This window comes from Acartia tonsa, chromosome 10 (genome assembly GCF_053477335.1).
Source record: "Acartia tonsa isolate MP-2025a chromosome 10, ASM5347733v1, whole genome shotgun sequence".
NCBI classification, from domain to species: domain Eukaryota; kingdom Metazoa; phylum Arthropoda; class Copepoda; order Calanoida; family Acartiidae; genus Acartia; species Acartia tonsa.
Genome location: NC_137269.1, coordinates 165,980 through 192,621, shown reverse-complemented (window position 1 = coordinate 192,621; position 26,642 = coordinate 165,980). Strand labels below are relative to the sequence as shown.

Here is a 26,642-nt window from a genome sequence, read left to right as displayed (position 1 = left end):
ATATATAAATCGTTACCAGAATGTCCGTACGTCCATTTTAAACATGTTGATGTTTAACTTTTTAACAATATTTTTTTTTATATAATCATCCGATTGATCTGATTTTTGGCTCATTGATTTTTACAATAAGGTAAAATATTATAAGTGAAGCATCTCTATAATCAAGTCCTAAAAATGTCAGTATTATGTATTTAAGAAGTTTTGCAACAAATTTACGTATAATTTTGACAAAACTTATATATTTATGTTTTGTATAATCAGTTCTGACACTGTACAAGAGTTAATGTTCGTCTGTCCATAGACGTCCAAGGGTTGGGGGGGGGGGGGTAAAGGGGTGATTACCCCCCCCCCCCCTCCAAATAAAAATAATGCCTCTATGAAATAAAGATTACCCCCCCCCCCCCAAAAAAATGAGCTTGGAGGTGCCGTAGGCACCCCAAAAAATTTTATTTTCAAAATTTTACCCCCCCCCCCCAAATAAAAAAGCTTGGACGCCCCTGTGTCTGTCATATCGTTTCAGAGCTTCGCTTTTATGGATGTTGTAAAGCTAGTAAAGCTACTCTATGTTCTACTTTGTCTGTCCGTCCGTAATGCTATGGGGGAAATGTGACTTTCTCGGTTTTTATTTAAGATAGATTGCTGATTTTTTTTAAGATACTTAATGCAAAATAGCTTTCATTGTTCACTTTACTTGGTCCGACAAAGTAATTTACATATTCTTTATGAAGGTTCCGTGATTTTTTTGTCATTCTTTCCTTTATTTCGTTTTTTTCCTTTTTTATGTCATATAACATCTCTGTTCTTTAAATAACTTTGTCCGTATTTTAATCCATGTTTTACTTGTGTTTCACTACTTCTGGTTGTTGTCATACTTGTTCCTGTAGAATATACTGTACTTTATCTTATTGAAAACCTAACTTAAAGATAAAGTTGAACATTTTTTTGTTTCAAGACTTTTATCTTTTAAACTTAAATTAAGCTTATCACTAATGGATTCGAGTATTACACTATGCCAAACGGCGAAAACAATTAATCTGGGCTAACAAGGTCTACAAAAAAGTTAGAATAGTTATTTATCACATCGCTTTCCGCGGAAATAAATATAAAGAATTATAAGATCATTCCCAGTTTTGTTAGCCTCGGGGGACCGAAAGCTCCGGGTCAACAAAACTGGTAGTGATTTTATGATTTTTATTGTATTATTTGTAGAAAATTTCTGTAATAAATGGCATAGAACTGTTTCTGAACCTTACTAGAAAAGACAAAATTCCATAGCTCACAGGATGCGCGCAGCTACCAAAAACGCGGGAGAAAAAAATACTAATTTTTAAACAATGTTTCAGTTGAATGAGATGGACGAGTCAAAACACTGCAAAGAACTAGATGCACTACTCACCGACATACAGGTAAAAAATTAAAGAAAAATCTTAATACCCGAACAAAAGATTTTTGTCATTTTTTTTATGCCAAGAGTGGTGTTTTTTTTTACTGAAAAGTATTTTTTCATACAGCTTCATATTAGTCCTTGTTTGCCTTTATCAATGGATGTATAATAAACGTGGATATTATGACATTTTTTGTTAATTTAGTTACTAACATTTAACTCATTTATTGGTTAGTTCGCTAGGAGTTGATGGGATTTAATGTAAGGGGAAAGAATCGTTATTTTTGCATTTCTCATTGCATTTTATTAGAGAAAATGAAAATCTGGTGTAAGATCCAAGTAATAATACATACATTTTTAAAAATCAATTTGATTTAACCAAAGAAGATAAAGTATAGAATAGAATCCAAGTAGAAGATTCTGCCTGGCTAGCCTGAAGTAAAATTGGAACTTTTGAAAGACCAAAACGGCTACATGGCTGTTAGTAAATAACATGATTTCAGTAATTATTCAGAAAAAATATTCAAAATAAATTCCTTTTGCAATAATTCACTAAAAGCCTTGTAGCCGAGAATCCAGCTTTCTCTTCCCTATTCACAATGGATTAAAAATGAATTTAATATGCATACTTAGCCTTAAAAAATGTAATTATTTAAGAAAAATATACAAAAAATATTGGTCTCAGTATTTATATTATAAAACTAGGTTGCACTCTTATGTATGTTTTTAAACAGCTGATTTATACATGGTAGCAACTACATCCTTACATTAACTTGTGGTAGGGGGGGAGGGGGGAAGGAAGGGGCTGTACCCATTTAGCTGACCCTTAAAAATTACAAATGTGGTCAATTGTACTTACCAAAATTAAAACAACAAATATACAAGTAACTTTTCATCTTTGCCTATAACGACCAAGCAGCTAATGCTGTCTTCACTTCAATAAGAGGTGTCTATAAAAGTATTTAGTCCCAATCAGACATTTATTTATTATGGGTTTAAGGTAACCTTCTGATTAGAAGTTTTCAACAATGTTCTAAATTTAAGTTACGCCACATTACAAAATTTAAAGGATGAAGATTAAATAAATATCTAATAGTATATATTAGATTTTGATACAAATTAAAATTTTCTAGTTTTGTCCAACTAGTCACTGTGAATTGTACTTTAGCATTATTGTCTTTACTGTGCAAGTCAAAGATTCCTTCAAAGAAGGCGTCTTAACTTTTTTTTTTATAGCTAGTCAGTTCTTTTAGTAAGTAGTAGATGTAAAATTTTTCATAGAATTCAGATATGCAATCGTTTTTTTTTGTAGACCTCTTATTTTTTAAGTAATTTAAGTTTTTTTTTTTTAAAATTAAGTCGATTTTAAGGTACTAAAACGCAACAAAAATGGTCATTATGAACAAAAATAGTAAGATCTTTAATTTGACACCTTACTTTTTGAATTTTGTCAGGTAATTATTGAAAAAATTGATTTTTTTAAACCCATGAGAATAAAAACTTTGAACTTAATTTTATCATTACACAGGTAAAAAAATATGGGTTCACCTTTAGAATCAGAAAAATATTACGAATCCATTGTAAGCAAAATTGAAAAAAGTAAAAAAATAAAAAATAATAAAATGGCCTATCATATTTTTTTTGTACAGGCAATGCTTTCTTCATTACCTAATTACCCCCTCTTTACCCCCTTCCCATTTTTATTCTCAATTCAAGAAATAAGAAGGTTGCCTGTATAATACAATATAATATTTTCATATAATTCATTTTATTGTAGTTTATATACTATATTGTAAACTTTTTATTTCAATTTTGCTTAGAATGAATTTGTAATATTTTTCTCATTCTAACAGTATATATAACGCCTATTTCTTATGCCTGGGTAATGATAAAAATAAGTTCTAAGTTTTTATTCTCGTGGGTTTATAAAAATCGATTTTTTCAATAATTACCTGACAGAATTGAAAAAGTAAGGTGTCAAATTAAAGATCTTACTATTTTTGTTCATAATGGCCATTTTCTTTCTTTTTTTTGTTGCATTTTAGTACCTTAAAATCGACTTAATTTTTTTTTTTAAACTTAAATTACTTTAAAAATAAGAGGTCTACAAAAAAAACCGATTGCATATCTGAATTCTATAGAAAAATTTACATCTACTACTTACTAAAAGAACCGGCTAGCTATAAAAAAAAAGTTAAGACGCCTTCTTTCCCAGAAATATTTAGGGTTTTCATTTCTATACCTCCTTATTCTATGGATTTAAATGAACACAATTTACCACTTATCTGTGAAGCTTGAAAAAATATTATTCTTGTTATTTCTATTAAATGAGAGGTATAGAAACTCGGTCAGTTGAATTTGAATTGCCGAATGTGTACACAGTTTCCTCGGTGTTTCCTCATTTTATCTCAATATTTACTACTAGCTAAAAAAGCTTCAAACTTTAAAAATAAAAATTTGGAAAATTAAAATTTTAAATGTATAATGTATAAATCGTTTATACATTATATCGCTTTTCCCTTTGACTGGAGTAGCTGAAAAAAGCTTTTGCAATAGTTGGGTTATTTTCGGAAATTAGGGAACAAATGGGTAATCAATTTTCAGTTGATCGAAACTCTTGGTTGATGCTAGCGCCGTTTTATCACAGTATTATAACACTACAATTTTAAACTAACATATTGATATTTTTAGTGTGATTTTATTATAACAAAAAAACTTTAAAACCCTCCATCTATGAGTGGAAAAGCGGAATATAGAGATAAATTCAATTCCAAAAAATTACAAACTTCACTAAATGCATGAAATTGTATAAGCAAATAGTCATTTATCGCATCGTAACATAGAAAGTTTTCAGCGAATAGTAAAATGAAAAATAATAGCATTAATTACAGTTTTGCTCGGGCAAACATAATTTTTTTTGTGACAATTCTCTATAAATGGAGTGTTGTATGGGGTGTGGTGGAGGTCACCCTCCACTTTCAATGTAAGTTTTAAAAAGAAAAACAAGGCTTCTGCAAAAATAGTTTAAAACCTTCCCTAGACCTATAAGAAGCTTTTCTGTAAAGGAGAACCATATCAGTTAGTGGGATTAAAAAGCTTACCTCTTTATATAATAGAGGGATGATATTTCGTAGCTGTCTATAGTGCCCTAGCAAAATAGGGATAGATGTCAATGCTTTTGGCATATCTATCCTATTGACGTCAGGAAATACCCTATACCCAATTCCTTTTCTAGGGGGCTTCTTCCCCCCTTCCCTTTCTCTTTCCCTCTACTAAGACGTCAATAGAATAGGTAGGCCAAAAGCTGTGACATTTATCCCCATTTTCTTAGGGCCCTAAACACAGCTACGTTTACCTGTATTCCTGGAGTAATTTGGTTGATGGCACTTTCATATATTGAAAATTTATACATATACTATACACCTTCAGAGACCATACATAGGTCAACGGAAGATAAATAGATCTTAATGTTTAAAATTCTGCTTTGGTGGTGTAAGATTAAAATTATTGGGGAGGGGTGGGGGAGGTAACCCCAACCATTCCTATGGCCTAATACATGTCAAATTTCGTGTATTTATTATACTAACTGAGCATGGCAAGATGATTAAAGTCCCTCCACAGATTATGACGTCATTCGATAGAATAGCCAATGAGAGGCCAGCATAAATTTTACCATTGGTGAATTACAGTGTATACTGGCCTCTCTATGGCTATTCTATTGTATTACGTCATAATCTGTGGAGGGACTTTAATCATCTTCGTGCATGGCTAAGGAGGGCAGCTTAAACAGGTTAAGGTTGGCTTTAGGTGGTTGCAACTGCGTCATAACCAAAGACCTTAATAGCAGTTCCTACTGCTGCTTTGTAAGGTGCACGTGATGAATAGTTAGAATAGTGGAATGCCTTGGCCCAAAACAGGCCCAGCTCATTACCATGCACAGTTGGGACTACCAGACAAAGGTCGTGCAATCGTGTGGTCATCATGCAAAGCAATTAAGCAAGATTTTGCACAGAGATTCACCAAAATAAGATATCTTAGTGCATTCTGTCCTCATAGCCTATCATCAGGCAGGCTATTGTCACATTTAGCAACCGCCCAAAAATAACAAGAAATATTCATCTTTCAATAACATACCAAATTATAAGCTATACTCCTTACAAATAAAACATAACTCAATTTTTTTTAAAAACGAAGTAGCGGGTTTCGACGTATTTCACAATAGCTTTTTTTAGGTTAGATAAATGTAAATGATTGTCCCGAAGGTTTAAGAAATTGGCCCCGGTACTTCGTTTTTTCTATTATCCAATTTTAGAATTTTCTGTTAAATTTAGTAAAATGAAAACTTATACACCTTGAAAGTAAAGAAAAAGAAAAAAGAATTGGATAAATTTTCTATTTTTGTGAAACAAGTTGAAATAAATTAATTTTCTACAATAGAATTTAGTCCAGGATATCTTAATACAAAAGAAAATCTTTTTATGTGGAGAAAGCTTCTTATAGGTGCAACTTCAAAATTGCGTCCTTTAATCAGTCGCCATCTTGAATTTTAAAATTAATAAAATGCACCTTGTATAAAATATATAATTAATATAAAAAATAAAAATAAAAAGTAACCTCTATTGACAATGATATGAACTACAAAAATAAAATTTTAATTTATTGACTCAATGTTTTCTATATCTATTTTTATTGTAATATACACTCTTTTTTTCACCGAAAGTGAAAGGGTTGTATAGTTTCTTAGTACTTATGAGCAAAACATTAGATTAAAACACTAAAGGGAGAAAGGGTTAAAAACTGTATTTCCCTATCGCAATGACCTTGTGCTGACTCTCAATCGGCTCTTTAAAAACCAACCAATGATAACGGGAATGTTAACACAGCCAAGTAGCAGAAAACAATTTGCTAGAAGACGAAAAATGTTATAGAAAAAGGGGCGGAGGTAGTTATCTATATATACATCGAAACTAAAGATCTTTTAGCAAAACTGTTCTCGTTATTTGTCATTTTCTAAGTTACTCCTTTCTAGTTGCTCCTTCTTATTGAGATAACCAAGTAGGATTTGGGTTTTCTCAAGATGAGAAAGAAATAAGGTTGATAAGAAATACTTAGTAGCACAAAAATATTAAATACAGGGTGTCTCTAGATAAGATAGAAATGTGGTTGATAAGAAATACTTAGTAGCACAAATATATTAAATACAGGGTGTCTCTAGATAAGATAGAAATAAGGTTGATAAGAAATACTTAGTAGCACAAATATATTAAATACAGGGTGTCTCTAGATAAGATAGAAATGTGGTTGATAAGAAATACTTAGTAGCACAAATATATTAAATACAAGGTGTCTCTAGATAAGATAGTAATAAGGTTGATAAGAAATACTTAGTAGCACAAATATATTAAATACAGGGTGTCTCTAGATAAGATAGAAATGTGGTTGATAAGAAATACTTAGTAGCACAAATATATTAAATACAGGGTGTATCTAGATAAGATAGTAATAAGGTTGATAAGAAATACTCAGTAGCACAAAAATATTAAATACAGGGTGTCTCTAGATAAGATAGTAATAAGGTTGATAAGAAATACTTAGTAGCACAAATATATTAAATACAGGGTGTCTCTAGATAAGATAGTAATAAGGTTGATAAGAAATACTTAGTAGCACAAAAATATTAAATACAGGGTGTCTCTAGATAAGATAGTAATAAGGTTGATAAGAAATACTTAGTAGCACAAATGTATTAAATACAGGGTGTCTCTAGATAAGATAGAAATAAGGTTGATAAGAAATACTTAGTAGCACAAATATATTAAATACAGGGTGTCTCTAGATAAGATAGTAATAAGGTTGATAAGAAATACTTAGTAGCACAAATATATTAAATACAGGGTGTCTCTAGATAAGATAGTAATAAGGTTGATAAGAAATACTTAGTAGCACAAATATATTAAATACAGGGTGTCTCTAGATAAGATAGAAATAGGGTTGATAAGAAATACTTAGTAGCACAAATATATTAGATACAGGGTGTCTCTAGATAAGATAGAAATAAGGTTGATAAGAAATACTTAGTACCACAAATATATTAGATACAGGGTGTCTCTAGATAAGATAGAAATAAGATTAATAAGAAATACTTAGTAGCACAAATATATTAAATACAGGGTGTCTCTAGATAATCAGAATTAGCATAAATATATAGTAAAATCTTTTTACTTGATTATAATTTTCAGTTGAGTTTGGACCTGATAAACGCCACCCTGTTGGAATTTGAATTTTTGAAGCATGTTGATCAGCTGCAAACTCTCTACAATCCAGAAGTGGTATCTAGAGCTATTTACAGGTACATCTATCTATCTATCTATTTACCTACCTTTTGATATATGTATCTATCTATACATCTATCTATCTGTATATTTACCTATCTATCTATCTATCTATCTATCTATCTAACTATCTATCTAACTATCTAACTATCTAACTATCTAACCATCTAACTATCTAACTATCTAACTATCTAACCATCTAACTATCTAACTATCTAACTATCTAACTATCTAACTATCTAACTATCTAACTATCTATCTATCTATCTTACTAACTATCTAACTATCTATCTATCTATCTATCTATCTATCTATCTATCTATCTATCTATCTATCTATCTATCTATCTATCTATCTATCTATCTATCTATCTAACTATCTTACTATCTATCTATCTATCTATCTATCTATCTATCTATCTATCTATCTATCTATCTATCTATCTATCTATCTATCTATCTATCTATCTATCTATCTATCTATCTATCTATCTATCTATCTATCTATCTATCTATCTATCTATTTATGTACTCATATTTGATTTTATTTCAAAAATCCCATGTTATACTTGTATTGTATATCTAACCTTTATAAATTATTTTTCTTGCTCTGTTTTCCCTTTAGTTTGAAATTTGTATATTTATATAAGGTTTTCTAAATATATAGTTGTAGTAGACCTGTACATTATATTCAATTTTTACATTTATATAGTGTAAACTAATTACACAAATTCCGCGAGTTGGCTCCTAATTTTTACTGGCTCCCAGCAAGAATAACATTATTCTAAGTAATTCTTTTTACGGCACCTATTTCCAAATGAATTTAATATTGTTGTTCAATTTCAAATTTCCTTGGGGGGGGGGGGGGGTAGGATATCCTTCCTTACATCCCAAAACTTGTATATTCTTCAATCTTAGGTAGGTAACTGAAAAGCAAATATTGTATGTTCGTCATAAGGGGGAGTATGTTTTCCATGACACTTTAACTTTAAGGGGAGTCAATATCTCATTTTCTATCCAAACACCCGGGGTAGTAGGTTATGTAACACCCATCAGACAACCAACTCTTTTATTGCACACTATTTGTAAAGAAGTCCTAATTGTGCATGGTAATGAGTTCTGCCTGTTTTGGGTCAAGGCATTCCCCCTACTCTTAACTATTAATGTCGCGCATAGCAGCATTAGGAACCATTTTTTTATCTCTTTAGTTATGACGCGGTGTTGGTTGAGCCGTGATTCAACACATCACCTCACCGATGACTAACGGATGCGCTAAGTGTTAAGCCACGGTCGTTGGTAACCTAAAATAAACCAAGATTAAAAAATACATTCAAAAAAGGTTTCTTTATGATTGAAGAAATTTTGGGTATATTCCCTTTTTTGTGGCAACTGCTTTTAAGGGGCGGTTCTTCGTATTTTCACAGTAGCTTTGTATAGGTTATTTTAGGTTAGGTTAGGTTATTATCCTGAATTGACAATTGAAATAGGGGAAAAGCTACAGTGAAAATACGACGACGAGGCTTTGCCAGGAAAGGGACTATACCCGAAATTTTGAACAGATCTAAAGTTTATTCGTAGGTAGTTGAGTATAAAATAAGATAAAATATTGATATGTATTGTATCTGAACAAATATATGATATGTGTATATTGGATATTTCACAAACTTTCATCTTCAATTTAGATATTTTTACATATTTTTTAAAAAACACTTTTTAGCTGAATTTCTTTCATAAGTTTTTTAACTGTTTTTAAGTAGCAAAGCTGCAATGCATTTGCTTATTTCTCCATTCAAACCAGGGAAAAGGGAATGATATTCTGACAAACAATTCTAAAGAAAAATTTCCCTACAACCATCTTCCCTTTTTCCTCCTCTTTAGTTCCATGAAAAATAAATAAATATACCCCCACCATACTTTAAAAGGTTTCGTGATTTTTTTTGTAGAATTGATTGTTAGAATAGCGGTTGAGTTTAAATTAAAGTCAAGACAACTAAACATTTTGATAACCGGTTCTACCCCCTCCCTTATTCTCTTCCCCACTTTCCGATTGAAAGGGTGACGCAAATTTCAGACCACAGATTTGGCGATTTGAGAAAAAATTTATCTTTATATTATAGCGAATTAGATAATCTATCAAGCATCGCTTTTATCTTAAATAAAAACAGTAAATCAAACGGCGAAAACTGAGATCTGAATTTGCGTCACCCTGCCAATATGACGCAAGACGCATGACCGCTACGACCGTGGCAATATTTTAAACCCAATCTTTATTAAGGGGAAAACATAATTATTTGGGCAGCTTTGAAAACTGGTTCCAAGTTATGCATATTAGACATTATTACATTCAAATACAATGGTTTCTAGATTTATCTTGAGCAGGGCTCGGCAGCCGCACAACAGTTGCATTTAAGTAGGGTTAGGCAGGATATCTGGTTCAGCAGGATACCGGATATAGAAACTATCCGGATACCGGATATCCGGGTAATTTTTAATACCGGTAATTTGCCGGATATCGAACGTTAGCCAGATATCCGGCCAGAACCGGATACCCGGCATTAGAAATCAGAAAAGAAATCCGGTATCCGGCCAAAAAAGTATCTGGCCCAAGCTTCTGGGAAATATATCTTTTACAATTTCAAAAATCAGCTTGTAGTCTAAACCTGACCCTAATACGGCAAAAAAAAATTTTTTTTTAAGTTTCTAAAGTATCCAGGAGGGTTTTTATTTAAGGCCTAGTCGCGTTTGACGCGTAGACGCAAGCCATAATTCTAAACAGTGTTATGCCGTCCTTTGTTGGCCTACAATCAGGCTAATTAAAAGGTGTGCAAAAAATGCGTAGATTTTTAAAATTCAAATTGCGCGGCTTTGGTTAATAGTTGAAAAATGTTACGCATACCGTTAGAACCGGTAAAAAGTATATTTTTTTGACTTATAAGAACGATTCCTCTGCTATGTATAGTGAGGGAGCTACGTGTTAAAATGTCCCAACTGACTTAAAACTTGACTTGCGAGTAAAGTTTGGAACATTTTACCACCTAGCTCGTAGATTATTTGTAGCACAGAAACCATTCTTATATTTCTAAAAATTACAGTTCATAGCAGTTCTAACGACACGCGTAACATTTTTCTACTATTAACACAAGCTGCGCAATTTGAAATTTAAAAATGTACTCAGTTCTTTTTGCACACCTTTAGTAATATACTAGTAAGTCAAGTTTTACGTCAGTTGGGACATTTTAACGCATACCTTCTTACCTATGCGTAGCACAGGAATCGTTTTTATGTTTCCAAAAAAAACTTCCTAGCGGTTCGAACAGTATGCGTAACATTTTCTACTATTAACACAAGCCGCGCAATTTGAATTTTAAAAATCTACGCATTTTTTTGCACACCCTTTGAGAAACTAAACTAAAAGTACAAATTATACTTCCAATATACTCAAAACTAATGCGGGAAATCTAATATCTATTCACCGCTTTATTCATTCCTTTAGATAACTGACAGCTTTTAGAATATCCGTCTGTAAATCTGTATTCACTATAAAACCTTATTTTTATGAGAATTTTTGTTAAAAAGCATGATTATGTCTATCCTCCTGTCAATTAATTGTTGTTTTCTTTCCCTTCTATTCAATTCTTCTTAATTAAAAGCGAAGCTTTTCTATAATTAGGGTCGGTATGTCCATTCTTACGTCCGTCTGGAACGGATAGCTTTTTTCGTTAATTTAGGCATGGTAGAACTGTCCTATCAATTTTAAACTTTGCATAATCGTTATCAGAATGTCCGCACGTCCATTTTAAACATGTTGATTTGTGACTTTTTTTTATGGGATGTAATAAACCGATTTATCTGATTTTTTGAATACTGATTTCTAAGACAATAAAGTACAATGTTATAAGCAAAGCATCTTCATAATCAGGTCCTAAAAATGTAAGTATGTTCTTAAATATTATCCTTGATTTAAGCAATTTTCAACAAATTTCCTTACAATTTTGTTTCGACTTTTATACATTTATATTCTGATTTTTCAGTTCTGACACTCTGGACCTACAAAAAGGCTCACTATAATAAAGGAGAACCATGTCGGTTCAGTGGTTAGCGAGATCTTAACCTACAGACATCCCTAAATACATTACATTGTGTTACTTTTATATAATGATATAAAAATACATACCTATAGTTTATTTAAATCGATTTTGTAACTAACTTTATCTGACAGTTTTGCAACAAACTTTTACTTTATCTAACACTAGCGACTACGCTCCTAGAGGCCTCTAGGGACACTTGAAGAGGGGGGAGTTGAATCTCAAAACTTATTATTATTTTTGTTAAAAAAATAATTTTTTTTTTGGGGGGGGGGGTTTGTATTTTTTTCTGGGGGCGATTTCTCTTGGGAGGGTGGTGGTACCCTCACCCAAAATAGTTATAAACCTTTCCGGGACCTATGAGAAGCTACCCTGTAAAGGAGAACCCGATCAGTTCAGCGGTTATCGAGATCCTTCGGTACAGACAAAAGACAAACACACATCCTTTTACTTTATTATAAGGATTAATGTTTTTTTTCATAAAAAATAATGATTTATTAATTCCCTGCTCCTTAGGTACACTATTGTTCTTGTTGGATGGATGAGAGAGAAAGGGGACAATGTGTTGATTATTATTCGAGTCCCCAAAGTTTTATAATAACGTTTTTTTTTATGCGTTAGCCTTGGGGACTGAGTTTAGTGAATTTTGATTAGTTGATTCATTAAGTTGAGTGTTCAAACGTTTCAACCACTTGTAATCAACAGAAGGGATGATTTTGTGTCTCATCATTGGGGATGTATATCAATTTATTGGTCATTGTCTTATCCCTTTAGATCCCTGTGAAAATCGTGTATAAATAATAAGAGCACTAAGAATCAGACTAAGCCTGTAATATAATTGTCCTTCAACATTCACGGACAAAAGATAAAACATGAAAAAAATCCATCAGTTGATCTACCAATTGATCCATCTATCTATCCATATAATGATCCTTTTATCAATCCATCTACCGATCCATCTATTGATCCATCTATCGATCCATCTATCAATCCATCTATTAATCCATCTATCAATCCATCTATCAATCTATCTATCAAACCAGTCAAGTCGCTACAAAATAGCAGATAGCAGTTTGCTAGCAGACGATAAAGGTCCCCAAGACAGGAGCTAGGTAGTTGTCTAGTTTATGCATCTATCTTTATTACATTTATTGGGAATAGTCCCTTTCGTGGCAACGGCCCTTAAAATGGCTTTTGATAGGTTATTTTAGGTTAGGTTAGGTTATATTGGGTTAGGTGATTGCCACACAGGGTTAGGCAATTGGCCCCGCAGGATTAGAGCCCCAGGCAGGGGCTAGAAATGGTAGAAAAGCTAATGTGAAAAAAAAACAAAGGATCGCCGTTTAAGGAGCGTTGCCTATCCCTTGTCCATGTTCCAGTTGCTGTCAAGTCAAGAATATGGATAGAAGACAGGAAATGAATATTTGGCATCAGAGAATCCCAGGCAGACCAACAGGGATCTAAAGGGATAAGACAATGGTCGATAAATTGATATACCTACCCAATGATGACATACAAAATTATGCCTATGTAGATTATAATTAGTAGTTGAAACTTTTAGACATTTAAATGAATGAACCAACCATCAAAATAGAATAAAAATCCTCAAAGTTGTTAAGCTAATGAATAAGAAAGCATTAGTATAAAACTTTGGGGACTGGTGCAATAGATAAACTACTATTCCCTCCCTTCCTGGCAGACCAGACATAACAGAAAAATAAGAAATACCTCCTCTTTATATATTTATTATAATAGTGAAGCCTATGGAACTATCAACAATAATGATAGAGATAATAATTTATAGTTATTTGATTACTGTGATATTTAAGTTGCTAAAATTATATCAAATAAGTTTTAGCAAAAAGAAAAGGAGTGCAACAATTTAATTATTAGAGGGAAATTTTTTACCAATATTTTATGCTTTGCATCTCTACAGTCAAGTTCTAAAATTGAAAGTATATTCTTAAACGGTATCATGTATTTACACAATTTTGACAAGAAATTTATATACATTTTTTCATACTTTTAAGTAATTCTGCTTATTATGTTCTGAAACTTTACACGTTAGAGCTTTGATTTTTTGGATGTTGTGCTTAGTGCTTAGTAGGATATATTAGTTAGAAGGAATTTTAATGTTAGGGGGAGATTTAAAATCTGCATCAAATTTTAAGGATTTTTCATAAAATTCATTTTTTGTATAATTCTTTATCTAAAAGCGGAAATACAATTTAAGTTAAATAATTTTGACCAATAGGATAGGTGGATTAGAAACTACATGCGCTCTAATTGGGTGAATGATGCACTTAAGCTTCTTAATCAGAGTGCAGATATTTTTCAATCCACCAATCACAGATGTCAAAATTAATTAACCTAAATTGTATTTCCGCTTTTAGATAAAGAATTAAACAAAAAACGAATTTTATAAAAAAAAATTCTTAAAATTTGATGCAGATTTCAAATCTCCCCCTAACATTAAAATTCTTTCCATCTTATATATCTTATACACATGTACCATATTCTATTAAAACCTAGGATTAAAAGGAAAAAATATTTCTTTACTCAAATACATTTTCAAACTTTGCATGATGATTCCTGTAACAGGCTACGTCCATTTTAAAACATGCTGATTTTCAACTTTTTTGACAACAATTTTATTTTTGAAAGAATGATTCCTAGTACAAAAAGATACAATATTTTATGCTATGCATTTCTACAGTCAAGTTCTAAAAATGAAAGTATATTCTTAAATGGTATCATGTATTTATACAATTTTGGCAAGAAATTTATATAAATTTTTTTATACTTTTAAGTAATTCTGCTTATTATGTTCTGAAACTTTACACGTTAGAGCTTTGATTTTTTGGATGTTGTGCTTAGTGCTTAGTAGGATATATTAGTTAGAAGGAATTTTAATGTTAGGGGGAGATTTGAAATCTGCATCAAATTTTAAGGATTTCTTTATAAAATTTGTTTTTTTGTATAATTCTTTATCTAAAAGCGGAAATACAATTTAAGTTAATTAATTTTGACCAATAGGATAGGTGGATTAGAAACTACATGCGCTCTAATTGGGTGAATGATGCAAGACACTTAAGCTTCTCCAATCAGAGTGCAGATAGTTCAATCCACCAATCACAGATGTCAAAATTAATTAACTTAAATTGTATTTCCGCTTTTAGATAAAGAATTAAACAAAAAACGAATTTTATAAAAAAAAATCCTTAAAATTTGAAGCAGATTTCAAATCTCCCCCTAACATTAAAATTCCTTCCAACTTATATATCCTAGTGCTTAGGCATAACTATAAAGTGCTATGTCCCTACTTGTGTATGTAAATCTAATGTAATTAATTAAAGAAATCATATTCATGTATGGAATTATGCATTAACATTATCTTTTCATAAGAAATATAGCTTTTATAAATCATAGAAAAATAAGACTTATTTATCAATTTTATATTTGATTCACCTTGAAATCTACATGTTTATTTAATTATCAATATACCTAACTGCCTATCTATTTAGTTCTTATATATCTTTATATTTTCTAACTTTATGTATTATGTTTACTTTATATTTCTACCCATTTCCCGCAGAAATAAGGCCTTAAAACCCCTAATCAATCTTTGAACTATCTATCTAATTATCTATCTAGGTATGAGAAATACTGGCTACCATTGGTATCTATAAATCATCTAAGTAGCAACTATCTATCTCATTATCTATCTAGGTATGATAAATACTGGCTACCTTTGATGTCGAATTTACATATCTATAAATCACTTATCTACCAACTATCTATCTAACTATCTATCTAGGTATGAGAAATACTGGCTGCCATTGGTGTCTGCCCATTCAAAAACACAAGCTACAGATTTGGAATTTGTTCCTCCCATAGGAAATTTAGTTTTAACCTTTTTTAAGAAGAATCTTCAAGTTCAAAATAGTGTTTTGTTTAATATTTCATTTGCAAAGCTACGCATCTAATAGTATTTTTCTGTCAGTCTATCGTCAAGATTCGTGTTTTAACAAGATGCATATGCACATACATTTGATTTTAAAAATTATACGCGGCAAATAATTCACCAAGATTATTAGTTTCGGAGGTCCATTAATAATTTAAATTATAGACAATTAAATCAAATTGTAGATTAAGAGATATAAGTTTTCCGGAATTTTAATGTAGGGAGTAGATTTGAAATCTGCATCAAATTTTAAGGATTTTTTATAAAATTCGTTTTTTGTATAATTCTTTATCTAAAAGCGGAAATACAAATTAAGTTAATTAATTTTGGCATCTGTGATTGGTGGATTTAAAAAATCTGCGCTCTGATTGGATGTCGTACATCATTCAACCAATTAGAGCGCAGGTAGTTTAAAATCCACCTATCCTATTGGTCAAAATTAATTAACTTAAAATGTATTTTCGCTTTTAGATAAAGAATTTTACAAAAAACGAATTTTATAAAAAATCCTTAAAATTTGATGCAGATTTCAAATCTACTCCCTACATTAAAATTCCGGAAAACTTATATCTCTTATTGTAGATATCAAAAATGTTAAAATTTGTACAGATATCCATTGGGTGTGGCATGTACATCTATTGGCTCCAGTTTCTTACAGGTAATGTCATACAATAGCATAAAACAAAGGCTTATGTATCTAGGGTTGGGTCGGATACCAGATATCCGGTTCCGGCCGGATATCTGTTCAACGATCGATATTCGATATATAGTTTCAATATCCGGTATCCGAAAGGCAAAACCGGATATTCGGCCAAACCCAATATATGTATCTTGTTCTTTAGTTATTTAGAAGGTAATGGGTTCGAATCTTAGCTCAGATTAACCTTTTTTTGTGACGTTATAGATGGTACCTTCGGCTGTTATATCAGAAGATTATAGTAAAATTGAGGAATGCCTTTACACATAAACAGGTTTTATTAATACCTTTAGGCAAAGGTCATACAATCAAAGGGGATTTGTCTATTAAGTCAAGTTTACCATTCGACAGTTTTTTTTATGTTTTTTTGTCGAAAACGAAGAAAATCCATCAAAAAATCAACATATTACGTCATAAAAACGAGGGATTATCCATATCTTTTTTAAGGGTTTTCTATGATACTCCTCCTCTCCACATCCCTCATTTTTATGACGTCATTGAGGGACTTTCTTCGTCTTCTTTTTGTCTCTGACAAGGACACACAACGACCCAAACAACCAGTACCTGGCTTAAGCTATGTGTTTGTAATATAAGCTAAAAATACAGAAATAGTTTTGGTTTAAGATTATTAGAAACAGACGGAGGTGTTCAAGCAGATCATTTTGTAACAACGGATATAGAATAAGTGGATATATTGACAGGAGAAAATTTGTCGTCAATTCACGTTGCTTTTGTTTAGTTCGTTCATCCAGAAGGATAGGGAAATGGGGGGGAAAGGGGGTGGATGGGGAGGTATCGTTATTTTAGCCAGCTTGAAATATAACTTTATTAGAGTACATGAAAATCTGGTTCAGCATCCAAGAAATTATATATCGATTATAGTAACAAAGCTACTATATAGCCAACTTTGTATGTCTAAATTGTGGGAAAATAAGATTACTTTAATTGTATAATAATAGGAAAATAAACAATTTATATAAAAGCAGAATCAAATCTGCTCTATTTTGCTGATTGTCATCCTTGTTTCTATTGTTTGTATAATGTTTTTAAGTTCTTTTAGTAACTTAAAATACATACATTTTTGTAAACTTTTTGTTTGTTCTTTTTAGTGTTGAATCAATGCAGCAAAAGTATTTGCAAAATAGATACTTTTCAAAAGTATTTTTTTGGGGGGTGGGGAGGTAAAAAATGTTAGAATGGAAATAATTTTACCACATAGAGAATAATAACACCCCCCTTCCCCCCCCCCCCCCACACCGAAAAAGTTTGGGGTAAATTTGCCATTTTAGGTTGGGGGTAGAGGAAAAAATATAAATTTTTAAGAGGGATGTATGGAAGCCTAACTTAATATTGATTTGTGTCATACTAGCGGCATCGCCCCTAGCCTCTAGGTGCTAAAAATTAGGTACCTATTTTTTGGGATTTTTTTTTTATTGGGGGGGGGGGTATTTTTGGGGTGTTCCATCCCCAGACAAAAAAGCCTAAAACCACCAGAGGACCAGTAGTATTATATTCCCTGATGAATAAACCCAATCGGTTCAGCGGTTACGGAGATCTTAAGCTTCAGACGGACATACATCGTTCTACTTTAAATGGAGGGAAGTACAGACAGACGAGCACATTTGTATTATTGCTTTGTGCTTTTTTTATTTGTTCAAAATTAAACTTTTTTTGGGTTTTGGTTTTTCTACACACATTAAATTGAAACTGTTTATTATATATTATATCTGTCTATATGTCTTAGGCTAAAATTAAATATGAATAATAAGAACTATTATTAATGATCTAAAATAATAAATTTAGAAAAAGTAACTTAAATAAGAAATTAATATCAAAAGATTGAATTTCCCTTTGTCGAGTTTTAATCAATTCTTTTAATTAATTTTAATTAGAAAAGTTAAATGACTTAAAGAAACAATTTCTAAAATATTCAATTGACATTTTGTTAAAACTTTGAATTACATTCTACATGCAGCTCATTAAAGTTATCTAGAATTTATAAAAAAATCTTTGCTATGCATTTTAGATAATAATTTAATTTTATAAATCACATTAATGATTAAAACTCATTGTTTATTAAAAATCTTTTTTATGATCAAATTGTTTATAAGGAGTTGATTTCCTGTAAACAAATACCCCTCCTGAAAATTATATTAATTGGACATTAGGATATATAAGTTGGAAGGAATTTTAATGTTAGGGAGAGATTTGAAATCTGCATCAAATTTTAAGGATTTTTTTTATAAAATTCGTTTTTTGTATAATTCTTTATCTAAAAGCGGAAATACAATTTAAGTTAATTAATTTTGACCAATAGGATAGGTGGATTAGCAACTACCTGCGCTCTATTTGGGTGAATGATGTACGCCACTTAAGCTTCTCCAATCAGAGCGCAGTTAGTTTTCAATCCACCAATCACAGATGTCAAAATTAATCAACTTAAACTGTATTTCCGCTTTTAGATAAAGAATTATACAAAAAACGAATTTTATAAAAAATCCTTAAAATTTGATGCAGTTTTCAAATTTCCCCCTGACATTAAAATTCCTTCCAACTTATATATCCTATTGGACACATCTAGTTTTAACCAACCAATCAAGATTGATTAAAAGTGACTAAAATATACGAATGAGAGAACACGTTTATAAAACTTTGAGTACCAGTATAATATCCAGTCCAATATCTGATGGAGGGAGAGGAAATTAGGCTGTTTATGTTTATTACACTAGTACCCAAAGTTTTATGGTAATGTATTTTTATTTGTTGGCTTAACAGCACTGGGGAATTTTATTAATTTGTTGGTTCATTAAGTTGAGTGTCTTAACATTTCAACCACTAAAAGTTATCAACAGAAGGGGTAATTTTGCCTGGTTATATTGAAGAAAAGCCTAATCAAATGCACTGCTCATGTCAAACTGCTTGTTCATATTTTTATAAAGTTACTCAAAAAATGGTGTCTTTTTTTATGTATGTACGTCCGTCCGTCTGTCAAAATAGTTATTTGGTGAGTGAAATATAGGATTTAATATGTTTTATACTGCTGATATGCGTCTGAAATTTAATACAAGATTCTCTCTTTAATCAACATTTACTATGTCTGTCCGTCTGTCTATCTTTAACGCCATGAAATCAGACCTGATAATTTTTTTGTGAAACTTAAGATTCACACAGCTGCTATTTAATATAGTCTTCTGAAATATTAAATGAAGATTCTTCTGACTCTTAAATACCTAGGATTGACTGCGAGGCTGTATGTGGAAGAATAATTGCGCACAAACTCAGACCAAAAGCCGAATTAGAAATATTGAGGTAAAAATCATTTTCCAGTATTACTGCGATACCGATTAATATCCCCAGGATTAGAACTGGTTCTCAGCCTTACGGAAATCATGTACAGCATCAGCATCGAATAATAAACAATTTTCATCGAATATTAAACTAAAAACTATAAAATTATTACCAGTTTTGTTATCCCGGACCTTTGGCCCTTCGGGGCAAACAAAATTGGCTTTAATCTTTATTTTTTTTAATATCAGCGAAAAGATTTCTATAATACGATGCGATAAATATCAATTTGTGTATATTTGCATGTTCCTGATACCCCTGTACAATAAGAGATATAAGTTTTCCGGAATTTTAATGTAGGGAGTAGATTTGAAATCTGCATCAAATTTTAAGGATTTTTTATAAAATTCGTTTTTTGTAAAATTCTTTATCTAAAAGCGAAAATACATTTTAAGTTAATTAATTTTGACCAATAGGATAGGTGGATTTTAAACTACATGCGCTCTAATTGGTTGAATGATGTACGACATCCAATCAGAGCGCAGATTTTTTAAATCCACCAATCACAGATGCCAAAATTAATTAACTTAATTTGTATTTCCGCTTTTAGATAAAGAATTATACAAAAAACGAATTTTATAAAAAATCCTTAAAATTTGATGCAGATTTCAAATCTACTCCCTACATTACAATTCCGGAAAACTTATATCTCTTACTGTACAATGTCCCCTGAACATAAAATAAAACCATCCAGAAGCCCCTAGATTAGCAACTTAAAAAGTATTGTAATTTTTACACTGTAATTATATCTTCCCCTAAATACCCCTTTACCTAATCTTTGATTCACTATATTGTCTGTCGGTCAGTCAGTCTGGCAATTAGTATGTAGCGCTATGGGGAAAATGTGATTTTCTTGGATGTTATTGATCCGAAATATTGAATATCCTATTATATAAAGTAGTAAGCTTTTTTTGTCTGTCCCGAAAGATCTCGCTAACCGCTGAACCGATAATGTTCTCCCCTACAGTGAAGCTTTTTACAGGTCCTGGGAAGGTTTCAAACTATTTTTGGGGAGGGTGTCTTCACCCCCCTCCCCCCCAAAAAAAATATTTCTTTACTCTTTTGAAACTTAAATTTAAAATAGGATGAGTTAGACTTTTCTCCCTCATAACTTAAGTGCCCCTAGAGGCTTCTAGGGGCGTAGTCGCTAGTAATGACATAAGCACATCTAGTCTATATATTATTTTGTCCGTCTATCGGTCGGTCATGCTTATCTTTTAAGGTTTCGTGATTATATTTGAGTTTTTGCACATTATCTCTCCTAATTTTCTTCACAACTGAACATCTGCTTTAAAACTCAATTTACCCGTTTGTTAATTCTATGAATTCCATGTGATTCACTATTAATGGTTGTTGTTATCCTTGTTATTAAACTTTTAGGGAGAAGAGCAGGCTTGTATGGGAGGAAATGTACCCAGACGTTCCCTTTCAAGTAGACAATGTTTTCTCACAAGGTAGGGATATTGCTTAAGGTTTGGATAGCCGTAAACAGCGCGACTGGATAAACTACGAGATCTTATTATAGTTGCGCAGATCTTGCGCCTGTTTTTAGCCAACGTAATCCTCCTACTATAAATATTTGGGCCGCGCACCTGACATAGCAGTAGTATAGAAACAATTTTTATCGTCTTTAAATATGATGTGGATTCGGACCAAGATTCAAACCTATCACTTTACTGACAACGAGTGGATGCACTTGGTGTCACAGGGGGGGGTGCCTTGGCCAAAAAGAGGCGCAGCTCATTACAATTTACAGTTACTTTTCTTATACTTGAATAGCATGTATGTATAACAAGGACGTCCAAGCTTTTTTGAAGTGCATAAAAATCTCAATAGGGTAATGAAAATTTTTGGGGTGGGGGGAGCAATCACCCCTTTATCTACCCCCTATTGTACGTATGATGTGTATTGGACGTATAATATATCAGGGATCTAAAGGGATAAGACAATGGCCGATGAATTGATGTATATCCACATGATGTTTCACAAAATTACCCCTTCTGTAGATTATTACAATTAGTGGTTTAAAAACTAAGCTTAATAAAACAATCAAAATTTAATAATAAGTCCCCAAAGTTTTAAAGCCTACGAATAAGAAAACGCTATTATAAAACTTTATGGACTAGTGTAATATCCCCTCCCGCCCTGATAATATAGAGCTCATTTCTGGTTTTGAAGTAATAAATTATCAAATGAAACTAATTTATGATTTTTATTTACATATTATGATATTTTTTTGTTGGTACTCTAAATTGGGAATGTCCGTTCTTTCGTGAAAGTATAGTTATTTCCCGCATCGTATTATAAACAGCTTTCCATGGATATTAAATGTACAATTATAAGATTAAAACCAGATTTTTAGCCTCGAGATGCCGGAGGCGCGGGCTAAAAATCCTGTTAAAAGTTTTTTTACCTTATTTATTAGTATATCTTTGGTGAAAAAATGTTCACAATACTTTTTAATAAATTATTTTGAGTAAAATATGAAATAATTTTCTTTTAAGTCCATTTATCATGAAATGATGTATAGTTTTTATAAAAGGTTTCTTCCCTTTTTCCATTTGCTAGGTGGTTTATCATTAAAAACAACAAAAATAGCTATAAAAAAAAGAAGCGAAATCTGTGTATGAACATTATTAATCAAATGACATTATGAAAGAAAAGTTTGTTCGTCTAAAAAGATCTCTTAAATGGCAAGGTTTTTTAATCAACAAATTTCAACGATCTTGATCTTTATATAGAACAGAAAGTTTTTTTTTCATTTTAAGAAAAGCATACAAAAAAAGAAATCATTGGCGCACATTTACACAATTTCAAAATTTCAAGATTGCCGTCGCTTTAGATTAAAATGGAACTTTTCTCAAAAATGGAGGTTCTTCTGTATTTCTAGTCAGGGAGTAAGGGGGAGACAATTGACAATTAATTCAATTTAAGAGCTTTTGCTGAAAGGCAATGAAAACCAGATTTATCAAAAAAAAAAAAAAATAAAGAACATAGTAAAGTGTTCTTGGTGTTGCCAGTAGATCACAATGTTGTAATTCTGTAATTAATCGCCTTTACAACTTGTTCATACCTTAAGTGCCCCTAGAGGCTTCTAGGGGGCGTATCCGCTAGTTATATTACAAACTACTTACAAAATTCAAGAAACAATAATTTTTCAATATAGGGCTTTAATTATTTATTACACAAATATCACAGTAGAGTTTCTATCCATGAAATGACAGATCTTTGAGAAAAAAAATAATTGTGAAAATCAGCCGAAATAATTTTATTCCATATATTTAATTTGTCTGCTAAAAATTGTGATACTTTTTTTTTATTGATTTTCAGCAGCAAATGCTCGGGTCCCCAAAATCTTGCTAAATCCTTCGCGAACACTTTGGGGAGGTCCCCAAGCTTTGAGACCCCTAATAATTGAATATTCGATCCATTGTCCCCTTTCTAGTTGCCAGAATTAAAACTATAAGCATCTTGTTTAGCTAGATGTCAGTAAGAAAGGAAATTCCAACTACATTTTTTCCAGTAACGAACTGTGTTATAATTTAGTTCTTTTCAAAGGAAAAATTAAATAGGAACCAAGTTCATGACTATTGCTACTTTAATTAAACTGCTGAATTGTAAAGCCACCTCCTTGTTCATGATGTAGCAAAAACTTTAATTGTTCGCAATTTGGGTTTTGTTTGTGGACTTATACCGGGATACGACAATGGGCAGTTGAAATGCTTGCTCAATAGTAATGATAACTAGACAGACACTCTAGAAGGGGGGGGGGGGACCAGATGAAAAAAGTTTATTTTAGTGTTAGGCATAACTGACTTTGCAATTGTATCAGTAAGTACGTCTAATAACGCCCTTTGCTAATTTTAAAATCAACTAAACCTAATTTTTGAAAAATTTAAGTTTGAAAATTTCAAGTTCGAATTTCACCAACTAAGAGCTTTCACTCATGCATGATAAGAAAAACAAATATTTATATTTTTAAATTCTTTACAACTTTGCTTTCATTAAGTCTTTCATAAAACCACATATATGATTTATTTACGGCTGAATTTACGTGACCTTAGCAAAGCAACTGATAAAAATGGCCATTGATTAACCTCCTTCAGGAGTGATTTTATGAAAACTTTATAAAAGCAAAATTGTTCAAAATTTTGAATTAAATTTTCTCAAAAAATAAATTTCATTGGATTTTCTGGTTGACAGATATGAAATCTACGCATCTTGTATGGCTATATACTTATGTCGAAAGTGCCAAACATGTTACCCTAACATATTCATTTAATAAAAATAATACCGTGTAGATTTAAGGATAAAAATTTAGTAAACTTTGTTGGATTAGAATTAGGTAAGGTTAGATTCGTTTAGTAGTAAGGTACGATTTTAAAAGCATAGCTACGAACCTGAATGTCCGTACGTTCATTTTAAACATGTTGATTTTCAGCTTTTTTTAACAACAAATTTTTATGTGATAAATAATCCGTTTAATCTGATTTTTTGAATACTGATTCCTAGGACAACAAAGTACAATGCTAAAAGCGAAGCATCTCTATAATCAAGTACTAAACATGTAAGTATGTCCTTAAACATTATCCTGTATCTTTGCAGTTTTTCAACAAATTTACTTATAATTTTGCTTCGACATTTATATACAGTTCTGACACTCTACAAGTGTTAATATTCGTTTGTCCTACCGTTTCAGAGCTTCGCTTTTATGGATGTTTTTATCCTTGTTTTTTTTTACAGACAAGCCTACAGATGTTGAGAGTAAGATTGGGTACAACATTCTGGAGGCCGCCTCCAGGCAAAAACTTTTCTTCTATCAGGTAAAAATCAGGGGCTATGATTAAACCATTTAATTTGAAATTTAAAATTGCCGAAAACTAAGAGTTTGTTGGCGTAAAATTTGTATTTTGATGTAAGTGAAGGGAAGTGGGTAAGAGGGGGAGGGATAGAAATAAAGAAAAAGGGTTGTAAGAAAATTTTCACTTGGAATTGTTTGTTAGAATCAACTTCCTTTGTCCCTGGGTAAAAATAATAATTCTTTAAGTGCAGCTGCTCTCTATATTTAGATAGTCTGTCCGTGCGTTCGTCCATGCGCGCAGCCCATAACTTAAAGACTATCAATCTATAGGATACGAGAAAAGGATATTGCACTTCATGCAGGGACACCCAAGCTTTTTATTTTGAGGAAGGGTTACAAAGGTTGTGGGTTGATAGTCACCCCCTTTTCCCACACCCCTAGAAGGTCTATGGTTTAATAAAAAAAGTTTGGACCAAGTAGGCAGGGTATTTTTTTGATAACTATAAATAGCGACTGAACTCACATTATAACCAACCTAACACGGTGTACAAATAATCTGTTTATTTACTAAAATGTAAAAACCACAAAATTTTTATAAAAATTCAACTTTTGGAAGCTGTTGTTATATGCATTTGTAATTTTAAAACTTATGAACAGTTTTGGACTACATGAACCTTGGGTATCAGTCGCCCTTAAAATAATAAAAAAAAAATAATAAAGTAGAGTAGTTTTGCATCTAAAAAATGAAATATTTATTTTCAGGTTTCCTTGCCCCACTACTCAGATAAAGATTTCCATGTCCATAGTTTAAGAAGATATAAGATGTTTCTAAGGTAAATATTTTATTATTCAAAGTAGTTTGATGTGTGTCTGTTTTTCTGTCTGTTTGTCTGCCTGTCTGTCTGTCTGTCTGTCTGTCTGTTTGTCTGTCTGTTTGTCTGTCTGTTTGTCTGCCTGTCTGCCTGTCTGTCTGTCTGTCTGTCTGTTTGTCTGTCTATTTTTCTGCCTGATTGTCTGTCTGTCTATTTGTCTGCCTGTCTGTTTGTCTGTCTGTTTGTCTATTTGTTTGTCTATCTGTTTGTCTGTCTGTTTGTCTGTTGGTCTGCCTGTCTGTCTGTCAGTCTATTTTCTGTCTGATTGTCTGTCTGTTTATCTGTCTATTTGTCTGTCTGTCTGTTTGTCTGTCTGTTTCTATATATGTTTGTCTGTCTGTCTGTCTGTTTGTTTGTCTGTCTGTCTGTCTGTTTGCCTGTCTGTTTGTCTGTCTGTCTGTCTGTCAGCACGTCTTTCTGTCTGACTATCTTTTTGTACGTCAGATATCATAAAAATGATGTTTACAGCTGCTATTTCAGTTAATACAAAGATAAAAATTACTGGAGGAATGCCATGACGCTAGAACTATCATTCGAAATCCGAGATTGTTGATTTCAGATTTAGCCACCAGGGATCTAAAAGGATAAGACAATGACCGATAAAATGATGTTCATCCCATTCCCCAATGATTATACACAAAATTACCTCTTCTCTAGATTACAATTATTGGTTGAAATGTTTGAATACTCAATTAGATTAATCAACCAATTCATAAGTCCCCAAAGTTGTTATGAGAAAACATTATCAAAAACTTTGGGGACTAGTGTGATAAAAAGCCTATTGCCTTGCCACCCACTTCAGCCTAAATTAGTTAATAAACCAAGCAATCAACATTAAGCTGTGGCCTGGAAAATTATAAATTATCTAATTATGTTTTACATTTCACTGAATGGCATGCAATATTAAGAGGGAATTTATAAAAACAAGGATTTAAACAACCATATGTAGAGTACCTAGCCATTTACCTCTAACGTGCAGTGCAGTCAAATAGCCTATTAAAATCTCGCTAACCGCTGAACCGATATGGTTCTCCTTTATAGTAAACCTTACTACAGTTCGTGGGAAAATTTTGATCTATTTTGGGAGGGAACCTTAATCATCGCTATTATAAAAATTAGAGGGTCAAATTAATCTCCCCCACCTCCCATCAAGTGCCACAAAA

General features: G+C 31.8%; 1 protein-coding gene across 1 annotated transcript in view; it reads left to right on the top strand.

The window, feature by feature from the left end:
• The window catches only part of LOC145330362 (uncharacterized), a 50,872-nt gene that overhangs the window by 5,794 nt on the left and 18,436 nt on the right, over nucleotides 1-26,642 (top strand). Inside the window, exons 2-9 of the mRNA XM_080174998.1 lie at nucleotides 1,344-1,406; nucleotides 7,624-7,733; nucleotides 15,618-15,697; nucleotides 16,374-16,422; nucleotides 19,696-19,770; nucleotides 21,187-21,260; nucleotides 24,550-24,629; nucleotides 25,370-25,440. Coding sequence (XP_080031124.1) covers nucleotides 1,344-1,406; nucleotides 7,624-7,733; nucleotides 15,618-15,697; nucleotides 16,374-16,422; nucleotides 19,696-19,770; nucleotides 21,187-21,260; nucleotides 24,550-24,629; nucleotides 25,370-25,440 — 602 coding nt within the window. The remainder of the gene's footprint in view (nucleotides 1-1,343; nucleotides 1,407-7,623; nucleotides 7,734-15,617; nucleotides 15,698-16,373; nucleotides 16,423-19,695; nucleotides 19,771-21,186; nucleotides 21,261-24,549; nucleotides 24,630-25,369; nucleotides 25,441-26,642) is intronic.